The sequence below is a fragment of the Hibiscus syriacus genome, unplaced genomic scaffold, assembly GCF_006381635.1.
Source record: "Hibiscus syriacus cultivar Baekdansim isolate YM2019G1 unplaced genomic scaffold, ASM638163v2 tig00110963_pilon, whole genome shotgun sequence".
Classification (NCBI taxonomy): domain Eukaryota; kingdom Viridiplantae; phylum Streptophyta; class Magnoliopsida; order Malvales; family Malvaceae; genus Hibiscus; species Hibiscus syriacus.
Genome location: NW_024062936.1, coordinates 61169 through 73674, shown reverse-complemented (window position 1 = coordinate 73674; position 12506 = coordinate 61169). Strand labels below are relative to the sequence as shown.

The 12506-nt window shown below is 36.3% G+C and overlaps 1 protein-coding gene across 4 annotated transcripts; it reads left to right on the top strand.

Moving 5' to 3' along the window:
• Positions 1-8927: 8927 nt before the first annotated feature.
• On the top strand, positions 8928-11526 carry LOC120148613 (protein indeterminate-domain 7-like). 4 transcript variants are annotated; one of them, XM_039161691.1, is made up of 5 exons: positions 8929-9491; positions 9580-9976; positions 10418-11133; positions 11238-11248; positions 11306-11526. In XM_039161691.1, the coding sequence occupies exons 1-5, from the start codon at positions 9275-9277 to the stop codon at positions 11336-11338; spliced, it is 1374 nt and encodes a 457-aa protein (XP_039017622.1). In that variant the 5' UTR covers positions 8929-9274; the 3' UTR covers positions 11339-11526. The 4 variants fall into 4 exon arrangements, with proteins under 4 accessions (XP_039017620.1, XP_039017619.1, XP_039017622.1 ...); XM_039161690.1 differs by having other exon boundaries at positions 11235-11248; XM_039161689.1 differs by having other exon boundaries at positions 8928-9491; positions 11238-11526.
• Positions 11527-12506: the final 980 nt, after the last annotated feature.

Below are 12506 nucleotides of genomic sequence, written 5' to 3'. Positions count from 1 at the left end.
ATGGTAATATAGTGAGGAACAAGGCTAGACTTGTTGCTCAAGGCTATACTCAAGAAGAAGGCATAGACTATGATGAAACATACGCTCCCGTAGCTAGGATGGAAGCAATTAGAATGTTATTAGCATTTGCATGTTTCAATGAATTTAAATTATATCAAATGGATGTTAAAAGTGCATTTTTAAATGGTTTTATAAAAGAAGAAGTGTACGTGGAACAACCTCCAGGTTTTGAAGATTCAAATTTTCCGGATCATGTTTTAAAATTGACAAAAGCTCTTTATGGTTTAAAACAAGCTCCTAGAGCTTGGTATGAAAGATTGTCAAATTTTTTAATTGAAAAAGGTTTTTTAAAAGGAAAGGTTGACACTACATTGTTTTTAAAAGAAAAGGTAAAGATTTATTAGTAGTTCAAATTTATGTTGATGATATAATATTTGGTTCTACTAATGATGTTCTTTGTCAAGAATTTTCTAAGCTAATGCAAAGTGAGTTTGAGATGAGCATGATGGGGGAGCTCTCATTTTTCTTGGGACTCCAAATCAAGCAAAAAAAAGATGGCATCTTCATTAATCAAGCTAAGTACGTCAAAGATATGCTCAAGAAGTTTGGACTGGAAAATGGGAAACCTCATAACACTCCAATGAGCTCTTCAACAAAGCTTGACTTAGATGAAGGAGGTAAATGTGTAGATGTTAAATTATATAGGTCAATGATTGGCTCTTTGCTTTATCTAACTGCAAGTAGACCGGACATTATGTTTAGTGTTTGCTTATGTGCTAGATTTCAATCATGTCCTAAGGAATCACATTTACTAGCTGTTAAGAGAATCTTTAGATACCTTAAGGACACTCCTAGTTTAGGACTTTGGTATCCTAGAGACTCTAGCTTTAGCTTGCATGCTTTTTCTGATGCGGATTATGGAGGATGCAAATTAGATAGGAAAAGCACCTCCGGTACTTGCCAATTCCTTGGAAATATGCTGATTTCTTGGTTTTCAAAGAAACAAAATTGTGTTGCATTATCTACCACTGAAGCCGAATACATTTCAGCTGGTAGTTGTTGTGCACAAGTTTTATGGATGAAACAACAACTTTTTGATTATGGAATTGAAGTAGGTACTATTCCTATCAAGTGTGACAATACTTGTGCTATTTGTCTCACTAAAAATCCCATCCAACACTCTAGAACTAAGCACATTGAAATAAGACATCACTTCATTAGAGACCATGTCACTAAGGAAGATGTAGTTCTAGAATTTGTTGATACTTTGCACCAATTAGCGGATATCTTTACAAAACCCTTAGACAAGGAAAGATTTTGGACACTTAGGAGAGAATTAGGTTTGACCAACCTATCTTCACTTAGTGTTTAAAATAATTTTAGCACTTTTAATAAATCTTGAAAAATGCTTATAATAATAATTTTTGATTGCATTCTTGCTATTAGTTAGGGGGAGTTTGTGATTCTTAATGAAAATTAATTTTATGTTCAAAAATCAATTAAAGATTAATTTAATTATTTGAACATAATTAATGTTTGATATATGAGTTGCCAATACCACTAGAAAAGATTAATTTAGCATTTTGTGCTTAAAAATTCGGATTTTAGCATTTTGGTGCAGAGGGAATCGATCCCCCCCTGAGGGAACCGATTCCCCCTTTGAAGGGGAACCGATTCCCCCCCCACAGGGGAATCGATACCCCCCTGGGGTTCTGTTAAAATCGAACAGAACACCCCAAAATCCCAAACCCTCATTTTATTATATCTTCCGCCGTTCTCACCCTCTAAATCCCTCAAATCTCCATTTTTGCCTCAAATCAACGATATTAATCGGAATTTGCTTCATAAATCATCTTCCAAACCTGTTGGAATCATTAAAATCGTGCAAACAACATTTAAATCCCCTCAATCTTCATATTTCAAGGTAAATTTTTCTAAACTCTTTATTTCATTATTTTTGAACATAGGATTAGTTTCAATTAGTTCTAGGTTGAAATAGTGATCGGGCATTGATTATTTAGTGATTAGAAACTAGATGTTACAACTAATTTCATCAAAAACACAAGAATTTTTCAAATTTTTTTAAATTTTCGAAATAAAAAAAAATGTTATTTTTCAAATTATTGTGTTTTGATTAAATTATATTGTTGTTATGAAAAACTATACATATATTGTTTCTCAAAACCATATTTTTCAAAAGTTTTTCAAAAACTTTGCCCATTAGGATTGATTTAGAGAATCTTGAAATATTGAGGACTCATTTGAGTTTTGGGATTAATTGAATTGCATACACTTGTTTTAAAATTGCAGGTTATTATATCTATTCTGATTTCCTTCACCATGTCAAATCCTAAACGTCCTAGGTCTTCATCTAGTCGTTCTAGTCGTCAACCAAATCCACCTCCAAATCCTCCTTCTATTCCAATTCTAATCCCAATCCCACTGATCCTAACTTGACTATCCAAAATTCGTGTTTCAATCATCCTGGGTCTAGAAATCACCGATATTGGTATTATCAATATTTCGATTCTTACAAAATCCGGGAAGAACGTATTCCTTCTCGACAAGCTATGTTAGCTATCGATTTTAAATATCTTCCCATTTTACAAGAATGGAAATTTGATAAACTATTTGATCTTGAACCCATTGTTTACCATCAACTTGTTCGTATATTCTACTCTAATGCCGTATGTGTTAAAAACCAAGCTGAAACCGAAACCATAGGAATTCGTTCCTACCTTCTAGGATAATTCTTATATATTGATCCGGCATATATAACCAATACATTTGGATTAGATAATGATGGTATTTCGAATGAAAAACAAATTTTAGGTTCTCGTTACAAAAGAAGGGATAGTGCGAGTGTCTTAGACCTACATGAGCGTTTTCTTCATCTAATGATTTCTTGGTGGTTTCGACCATCCGGAGGTCGTTATTCTACTCTTAGAGCTTTGGATCTTTGGTGGTTACATTGTTTTGAAAACCGTATTAAAATTAACCTACCACAGATTATTTTTGCTGAAATTGTTGAAACCGTAAATCTTGTTCCTAACAAGAAACACTGTTCATCTCTAGTTTACGGTTGCTTTTTGAGTAATCTGTTTTCCAAAGCTGGGCTTAGAGTCGGTCTAGATGCCGTTTTTCCTCTTAAGAAACAAATAAATCTTCTTTCCTTAACGAGAGCGGGATGGGTAAAGGACAAAGAAACCGGTGAATGGGTTCGTTCTTCTACTCCGGGAGCTAGTTCTTCACAAGCTCCACCCGAAGCTGACGAAGATCCCGAGTTTGAACAATTAATGAGGGATATTGATGAAGCTGAAGAAGAACCTGAACAACCCGAAGAGCAGCCCGAGGAGCAAGCACAACAAACGCATCAAATGCCTCCATATTTTCAATCCTTTATGGAGACATTCGATTTCCGATACGCTACCATGGACTCGCGCTTTTCCTCTATAGAGTCTCATTTATCCACAATGGGAGCTCAACAATTAGAGATTCTTCGGGAGATGCGTGCAAACAATGAATCAACCAACGCTCGTATCAATGAACTCACACACGAGATGGCCGCTATGCGAGCCCGTTTTCCTCCTACCGATCCGGATGCTTGATTTTATGTTTAGCTTTAAAACTTTGAACAAATGAATATTGTTTCAACATTTTGATTTGTTTGATTTTGTGGATTGTTGGATTTTGGATATATGAATGGTGTGAACTTATATGTTTGGTGTGTTTTATTCATTTTTTGCATCATTTACATTATCATTAGCAATATGACCAATTTTGCCATATCACATTATTTATGAATATTGATTTATGAAACTAATGGCTAACCTCTCTTTTGATTGTGATCTTAGCAGCTTAAGCTTATAATTAATAAATCAATTGGCTAAATGATTTTCAAAACCTTGTTTTACAATGTCTTTTTGATTTAACAAAAAGGGGGAGAAGAATAAGTGTTAAATGTTTTACATGATAAATTGAAGAAGTGTTAAAGTAAGGGGGAGTAATTTCAAAACTTGGGGAGTAATTTCAAAACTTGATTTCAAAAATCTTAAAATTACTAAAATGTTTTGTTATATCAAAAAGGGGGAGATTGTTGAAACATTTTAATATTTCGATATAACAAATTAAGTTAAATGGATTTTAAGATTTTCCAAATGATTTTCTAAGTATATTCGATATAACTATTCGAATAATCAAAACATTACTCCAAATATTTCAAAAATCATTTTTGATCCTTACTTAAGTGTAAAATTAAGTTTTAATCATAAAACAATTTCAAAATAATTTTACAAAGTATTTCGAACCAATTCAAAGCCAAAAATTCCAGATTGCTCAGAGGGAACCGATTCCCCCCATAGGAGGAACCGATTCCCCCTGAAGGGTTTGGCTCCGAGATTTCCAGAATGCTCGGAGGGAACCGATTCCCCCAAAGGGGGTACCGATTCCCCCCTGTTCAACGGTCGAAATATTTGAATTTTACACTTAGGGAACCGATTCCCTATGAGAGGGAACCGATTCCCCTCACGCTCCAAGCTGTTTTATTAAATGTTTTCACACTAAAACGGCTATAATATCTTCTCTAATTATCCCCAACGTTCAGAAGTGATCCAAGGTGTATTTAAGCAAGCTTAGAAGCCATTGATCAAGAACAAGAAACATCAAGCAACTAGAATCAAGAGAGAATCAAAGAGAAAGCATCAAACCTCAAGTTTGAGCATTTCAAGCCTATTTTCATTCAATATTCTTTTTGCTTTCAAGAACACTTTCTGTGCTCAATTGTATTCATCTTTGAGTGTTCTTTTCTTTGTTCTAGAATTGTGCAAACATCTTACCTTGTGAGGTTTTCTTGTAAGTTTGCAAATTTGTAATCTTCTCTTTGAGAAAAGAGTGTTCTCAAGAGTTGGGGTATACTCTTGAGGGAATTGTAAGGTTATCTCTTTGGCCTCAAAAGAAAGAACAAATTAGTGAATTTATTGGAAAATCCTTAGTGTGGATAGCTAAGGTAGTGGACGTAGACTTTGTTTGAGAAAGTCGAACCACTGTAAATCGCTGTGCAAATACTTTCAATTCTCTGCAAAAGCTTCCACAAAATTTTTTATTGCCAATTCACCCCCCTCTTGGCCAATTTCGTCATTCGATTAACTCAATAAGCAAACTTGTACATGCTGCAGGGAGAGACTTTGCTAGAAGCAGAAGCCTCTGTTGCCTCATGTAGTTCAGATTCTGCAATGTTATGGCATCATAAACTTGGACACATGTCAGAACAAGGAATGAAAGTCCTTGTGGAGCAAAAGTTACTTCCAGGCTTAACGAATGTATCACTTACTTTGTGTGAGCATTGCATAACAAGTAAGCAGCACCGGTTGAAATTCAACACATCAAATTCTAGAGGCAAAAGTGTTCTAGAATTTGTTCACTCTGACGTATGGCAAGCACCAGTTACATCCCTAGGCGGAGCAAAATACTTTGTCTCATTTATTGATGACTACTACAGGAGATGTTGGGTGTACCCTATTAAGAAGAAGTCAGACGTGTTTTCAACTTTCAAAAACTTCAAAGCGCGGGTGGAACTTGATTATGGAAATAAGATCAAGTGTTTCAGAAGATATAATGGAGGAGAATACACAAGCGAAGAATTTGATGACTTTTGCAAGAAAGAAGGCATCAATAGACAGTTCACAGTGGCGAACACTCCTCAACAAAATGGAGTGGCAGAGCGGATGAACAGAACCTTGTTAGAAAGAACAAGAGCAATGTTGAGGGACGCAGGCCTAGAAAAATTATTCTGGGCAAAAGCAGTCAATACCGCCTGTTATTTGGTGAATCGAGCTCCATCAACTGCAATAGAGCTGAAGACACCAATGGAGATGTGGACTGGTAAACCAGTTGATTATTCAAACCTCCATGTATTTGGAAGTATTGTGTACGTGATGTACAACACCCAAGAAATTTTAAAGTTGGATCCAAAATCCAGGAAATGCAAATTCTTGGGGTATGCTGATGGTGTAAAGGGGTATCGCTTGTGGGATCCCACTGCCCGCAAAGTGATCATCAGCAGGGATGTTATCTTTGTAGAAGATAAACTACAAAGAAAATATGATGATGATAGCGCTGAAAAGTCAGAGACTACACAGATACATGTGGAAAAGGAGGTTGAACAAGGAGATTATTCTGAAGTAGAACCAGCACATGATGAACAAGAACCAGAGAGTTTTGAAACTCCAACAACTTGTCAATCAGATCGTGTGAGAAGACGTCCCAATTGGCACTCAGATTATGTTATAAAAGGTAATATTGCATAATGCCTTTTAACAGAGGACGGTGAGCCATCAACATACCAGGAGGCAATAAACAACTCAGATGCTTCACTGTGGATGATGGCGATGCAAAAAGAAATTGAAGCCCTTCATAAAAATAATACATGGGACCTTGTGCCACTACCACAAGGAATGAAGCCAATTGGTAACAAATGGGTCTTCAAAATCAAGCGAAATGGTGACGATCAAGTTGAGAGGTATCGTGCAAGACTGGTGGTCAAAGGATATGCTCAAAAGGAAGGTATTGATTTCAATGAAATATTTTCTCCTGTGGTTCGACTAACAACAGTTCGAGTAGTTTTGGAAATGTGTGCTACATTGAACTTACATCTAGAGCAACTAGATGTTAAAACAGCTTTTCTTCATGGAAATCTTTAAGAAGAGATTTATATGCTCCAGCCTGAAGGTTTTGAAGAAGAAGAAAAGAAGAACTTGGTTTGCAGGTTGAACAAATCTCTGTACGGTCTAAAGCAGGCGCCGAGGTGTTGGTATAAGAGATTTGATTCCTTCATTATGTGCCTTGGATACAACAGACTTAATGCTGACCCTTGTGCTTATTTCAAGAGGTCTGGTGATAACGATTTTGTTATATTGCTGTTGTACGTGGATGACATGTTGGTTGCAGGACCCAACAAAGATCATATTGAAGAATTGAAGGCACAACTGGCTAGGGAATTTGAAATGAAGGACTTGGGATCAGCAAACAAGATTCTAGGGATGCAAATTCACCGAGACAGAAGTAATAGGAAGATTTGGCTTTCACAAAAGAATTACTTGAAGAAAATCTTGTCACGATTTAGCATGCAAGATTGTAAGCCAATTTCTACCCATCTTCCTATTAACTTCAAATTATCCTCCAGTATGAGTCCTAGCAGTGAAGAAGAGAGGATGGAGATGTCTCGAGTACCGTATGCATCAGCAGTGGGAAGCTTAATGTTCGCTATGGTATGCACAAGACCAGACATTGCACAAGCAGTGGGAGTGGTTAGTCGGTACATGGCGAATCCAGACAAAGAGCATTGGAATACAGTAAAGAGGATCCTGAGATACATCAAAGGGACCTCAAATGTTGCATTATGTTACGGAGGATCAAACTTACTAATCAATGGGTATGTAGATTCTGACTATGCAGGGGATTTGGATAAAAGCAAATCTACTACAGGATATGTGTTCAAAGTTGCTGGTGGAGCTGTAAGCTGGGTTTCAAAATTACAGTCAGTTGTGGCTACATCCACAATAGAGGCAGAATATATAGCAGCTACACAAGCCAGTAAAGAAGCAATTTGGTTGAAGATGCTATTGGAGGAGCTTGGGCACAATCAAGAGTATGTCTCTCTATTTTGTGACAGTCAAAGCGTCTTGCATTTAGCAAGGAATCCAGCATTTCATTCAAGAACAAAGCACATACGAGTTCAGTACCATTTCATTCGTGAAAAGGTGGAAGAAGATACATAAGCAACATGATGGTACAAGGTAGAAAGAATGGTGTGAAGATATGATTGTTCCAATCAAATCTTCAAGTGGGAGATTGTAGAAAGTCAAAAATAATAAATGGGTTGGCACCGAAAATTAGGTGCATAATTTTTTATTATTTTTTATATGATCAAATTACAAACTCTAGTCACTAAAATTTAGGGTATTTACAAGATTAAGTCCTTAAGATTTAGCTATAAATACCCTATCTCATTTAGCTTCAAAACTATCCCAAAGCATTCTAGCTTTTTTCCAATACTAGAGATAATTTAGAGAGTTGTTTTCTCCTTTTTTATCAAGAGAGAATTATCATTGTTTTCTCCTTGGTAGATCGAGAGAGGTTGTAATTCCTATTTTCTCATAGTGAAATTCTTCTACCGTTGCCCGTGGTTTTTACCCTAAATTTTTTAGGGGTTTTCCACGTAAATTTTGTGTCTCTTTTATCTTCACTTTTTTTTTTCAAATTATCAGTTGCGATTTTGCTCTTTTACTCTATCCGATAGTCGTCTTCCGCAACATCTTATATATATTTAATCAATGGATCAATCATTTCACTGTAAATGTGAAAAAGGTCTACTACCCCATGATCATGATGTCAATATATATAAGATAACAAGGATGGGCATGGGTCGGGTTTCGGTCAATCCGACATTACTCAAAAGTTTTACATCCTTCACCTGATTCGACTCGACCCGAAAAATATATACTCTCTACCCGATCTGAATTCGACCCGACTTTTTGAGATAAAATCTGAATCCGATTCGATCCAAAATAATAAAAATATTATTTTTATTCAATAAAAACATTGATTTAATTAAAAAAATTAATATATAGAGGGATATTATTGTAATTATTCCTAAATATATAAGATAAAATTATATTTTTTTGGGTTGGGTTGGGTAGGATATTTTTTACCATAAACCGACCCGACCCACCCCTTCGGCTTGTGGTTTTGGGTTCTCATTTTAGGACAGCTTTGAGGATTAAAGAGGGATTTCATCTCATCCACATCTCTTTCTCTGTCTCTCCCTCTCTTTGTCTGAGTTTCGTGAGTTGATCAGGTTCAAATTTTGTGTGGTTATTGTTAGATTATATTTTTATTAAAAACATGAAGCTTAATTAAAAGCGGACATACATGGAGGATCTGCTTCAGCTCTATATCTGGTTATATATTTGCATGAGTTATAATATATTACTTGCTCTATTTGTTTCTTCTTAAAGTATTTCTAAACAACAAAACAGCCATTGTCTCTTGGGTTGAATCCAATACGATGATTATCGTATGTATTCGTTCATATATGTTAAGCATAGCTAACCAAGTATCAATTTCTTTATCTTTTATCACTTAGTTTTGGTTTTTTATCTTTGGATTTTCTTTTTGTACGTGTACCCAACTTTTTTTTTATTTTTTTGTAAAACCAAGATCCATGGGGCATGATGCCAATTCTGGAGGTCTGATTCATTGGTTCATGCAGTAGAAGATGATGAAGGGCTTATTATTCCACCACCAACAGCAACAAAAACGAGTTTTTGAAGAGAATATGTCGAATTTGACTTCGGCTTCTGCATCTGGTGAAGCCAGTGTTTCATCAGGCAATAGAATTGAAGCTGGTTCCAATTATCCTCAACAATACTTCACCACTCAACAACCTCAAGCTCAGCCGGCCAAGAAGAAGAGAAACCTACCAGGCAACCCAGGTTTGGTTTTTTTACTTGTTTTGTTTGTGTCCTTTTCACTTTTTTTTTTATGTATTTTTGGTGGGTTTTTTTTATGTCTTGGAATCAGACCCGGATGCAGAAGTGATAGCTTTGTCTCCTAAAACACTCATGCTGACGAATAGATTCGTGTGTGAGATCTGCAACAAAGGGTTTCAAAGAGACCAGAACCTTCAGCTTCATAGAAGAGGACATAATCTGCCATGGAAGTTAAAGCTAAGAACAAGCAAAGAGGTGAGGAAGAAGGTGTACGTTTGTCCGGAAGCAAACTGCGTTCACCATGATCCGTCGAGGGCGCTCGGAGACTTGACTGGAATCAAGAAGCACTTCTCGAGGAAACATGGCGAAAAGAAGTGGAAATGCGAAAAATGTTCGAAGAAGTATGCAGTTCAATCGGATTGGAAAGCTCATTCCAAGATTTGTGGCACTAGAGAATATAGATGTGACTGTGGAACCCTCTTCTCAAGGTATAATAAATAACGAAACCCATCTTCCTCCCCATGAACACAATAATGATATCCATTGAAGCACAACAACAATCATCAAATCTTCATTTATTGTGGCGTGCACTCAAGTATAGCTTTGAAACCAAAAAGGTTCTCACGGATAAACTTTAAATTGAAGAATTAATAGCAATATATACATCTGGCAGTTCCTAGTTTTCAAACCCTAGAGATAGAAAGAGATAGAGATGGCAAGAATAAACATGGAAAATTTATTTTCTGCACTAGCCCGAGTGGACAGTTTGTCCTATGAGGGAGAAAAAAATAAAATGAATGGGATGCAGAAAAGAGGGAGAGAAAAGTGTTTCTGCCATTGTCGTAGCACTTTATGATCACTGGTTTAGTTTTTGTTTTGTTGTGTTTATTTTTTAAAACCTTTTTCCTTTATTTTGGGTTCTTCTCCAGGAGGGATAGTTTCATCACTCATAGAGCATTCTGTGAAGCTTTGGCAGTGGAGAATGCAAGAGCAATCAACCCGCTTCTTTCAGCTCATCAGCCAGGTGAAGCCTCGTCTCACATTAGTTTACAAGCGCCACAGTTCAATCCCCATGCATTTTCACTTAAGAATGAGAAGCAAAGTTTCACTCCTCTAAGGGCAGAGATTCCTCCATGGCTGGCCAGCCAAGCAATGCTCGGGGCTGGTCCTGGCCCACAGCACCCTATAGACCTTTCCTCCTCATCATCGTCAATATTCTCCTCGAGATTAGATCATCAAGATTTAACGCTACATGGGAACCCCAGCCCTAACCCTAGTCTTGTCCCCACTCTCCCTCCTCCTCCATACCATGAAACGACAGTGCCTTCCCCTCACATGTCAGCCACTGCATTGCTTCAGAAAGCATCTCGTATGGGTTCGACCGTGAGCGGTAAAATTGGGTCATCAACAGTACCGGCCTCGTTGATGAGACCCCACCAACCTACTCACGTGCCTGCTGATTCTGCTGGCACTAACAACAACACAACAACAGCTGGTTTTGGACTCGACTTGCCTTCACGTGAACAAGAACTCCATGTGGGTAGTAGTGGTGGACTTATCCATGGCTTGCCTCCTTTCGGGAACCGTAAACCTTCTGCTGCCATCGCAGGCGTTCATCATCATCATCATGACAACGTTGTCTCAGGTGCTACTCCTTCCCTTCTCCAAGACATGATTAATTCTTTGTGTTCCGCCACTGATTCCTTCGATGACCTCGCATTCGGTGGTGGCATCTTCAACCTAAAGAAGATAGATGGGAGTTCCATCAACGAATCATTCTCGAAAACAACGACGACAAACGCTACCACTGAGCAGAGTCAAGGCTTGACAAGAGATTTCTTGAGTCTTAGAGGTTTCTCTCATGCCAATATTCTCAACATCACTGGCACCAGTAGTTACTGCATCGATTCTTCGGATGAGCAACGCGAGCAGTCTAAGAAATCATGGCAAGGTTAAGTAATATGCCAACTTTTCTTTCTTTTTTCATTTGAACTTCTTTTCAAACATATCTTAAATTTCATAATCTCTTATGCTACAATCTTTCTAAAGGGAAGAACTTCTTCATATATGATTAGTACATGATACTAATTTAGTCTTTTTGTTTAAATATAATGCTAGTATATTCTAGTTCTACATATAATTTATAAATGCTGACCTACCTAGGAAACCTTAGTTATTTTTTTTTTACAAATTCTAAATCTAATTCTATTTTTATTTAAAAGAGAGAGGAATGAAGGGAAATATTATCTAAAAAGATATGAAAAAATAAAAATGAAAAAGTTTAACCAACTTACTAAATATATTTTTTACAAACTCTAAAAGTAATAATATATATATAATCATATATTGTTAATAGAGAGTGGCCGATGTTTAATATATAAAATCAGCTTCCAAAGAAAAAGAAAAGCAAGGTCACGATGAATAAGACATTGAATTAGTGGCCTTAGTCTTCTAATTTAATCATACTAATGAGGTGTTTTTTAATTCGTAAGTGCCTTATTTAGTTTTTTTTTAAATATTTAATCGATGATTGGGTTAGCGTTTATTTCGAGATAAGATTGTTATGATTGAGTTCAAGACAAATTAGAATTGGTATATATTATTTTATTCATGCCAGTCATGATTTTCAACACATAATCATGGATTTTATTTTTTACATGTCAAGGGTTTGGGAAGAGAATCCTAAACGGTCTCTTATTGATCTGGAAAACTGGACCCGAAATCAATTTATCCGATCCAATATATGATATTAACTCGAACATAATAATTAAATTTGATATGATATCCCATTCAAACCATATTCGATCTTAAATTTAGCGAATTCGAAATTAATCCGAACCCAAACCGAAACTAACACGAACCGAAAGAAACCCGAACAAAATTTTAACCCGATTTGAAAGCAACCCAAACCGAATTTAACCCGACCCAAAAGCAAATCGAACATATTAAAATTGATAAAATTTATTAAAAGATAAAAGTTATTTTCAATAATAAATTAATTTAAATAAAATAGATATT

What these genes read in the sequence shown, in the direction of transcription:
- LOC120148613 (XM_039161688.1), top strand. Translation starts at nt 9,275, where the DNA reads ATGATGAAGGGCTTATTATTCCACCACCAACAGCAACAAAAACGAGTT. An exon ending in TGTGGAACCCTCTTCTCAAG is followed by an intron (nt 9,977 to 10,417) that starts GTATAATAAATA and finishes GTTCTTCTCCAG; the next exon opens with GAGGGATAGTTTCATCACTC. An exon ending in TCATGACAACGTTGTCTCAG is followed by an intron (nt 11,134 to 11,234) that starts GTGCTACTCCTT and finishes TTCAACCTAAAG; the next exon opens with AAGATAGATGGGAGTTCCAT.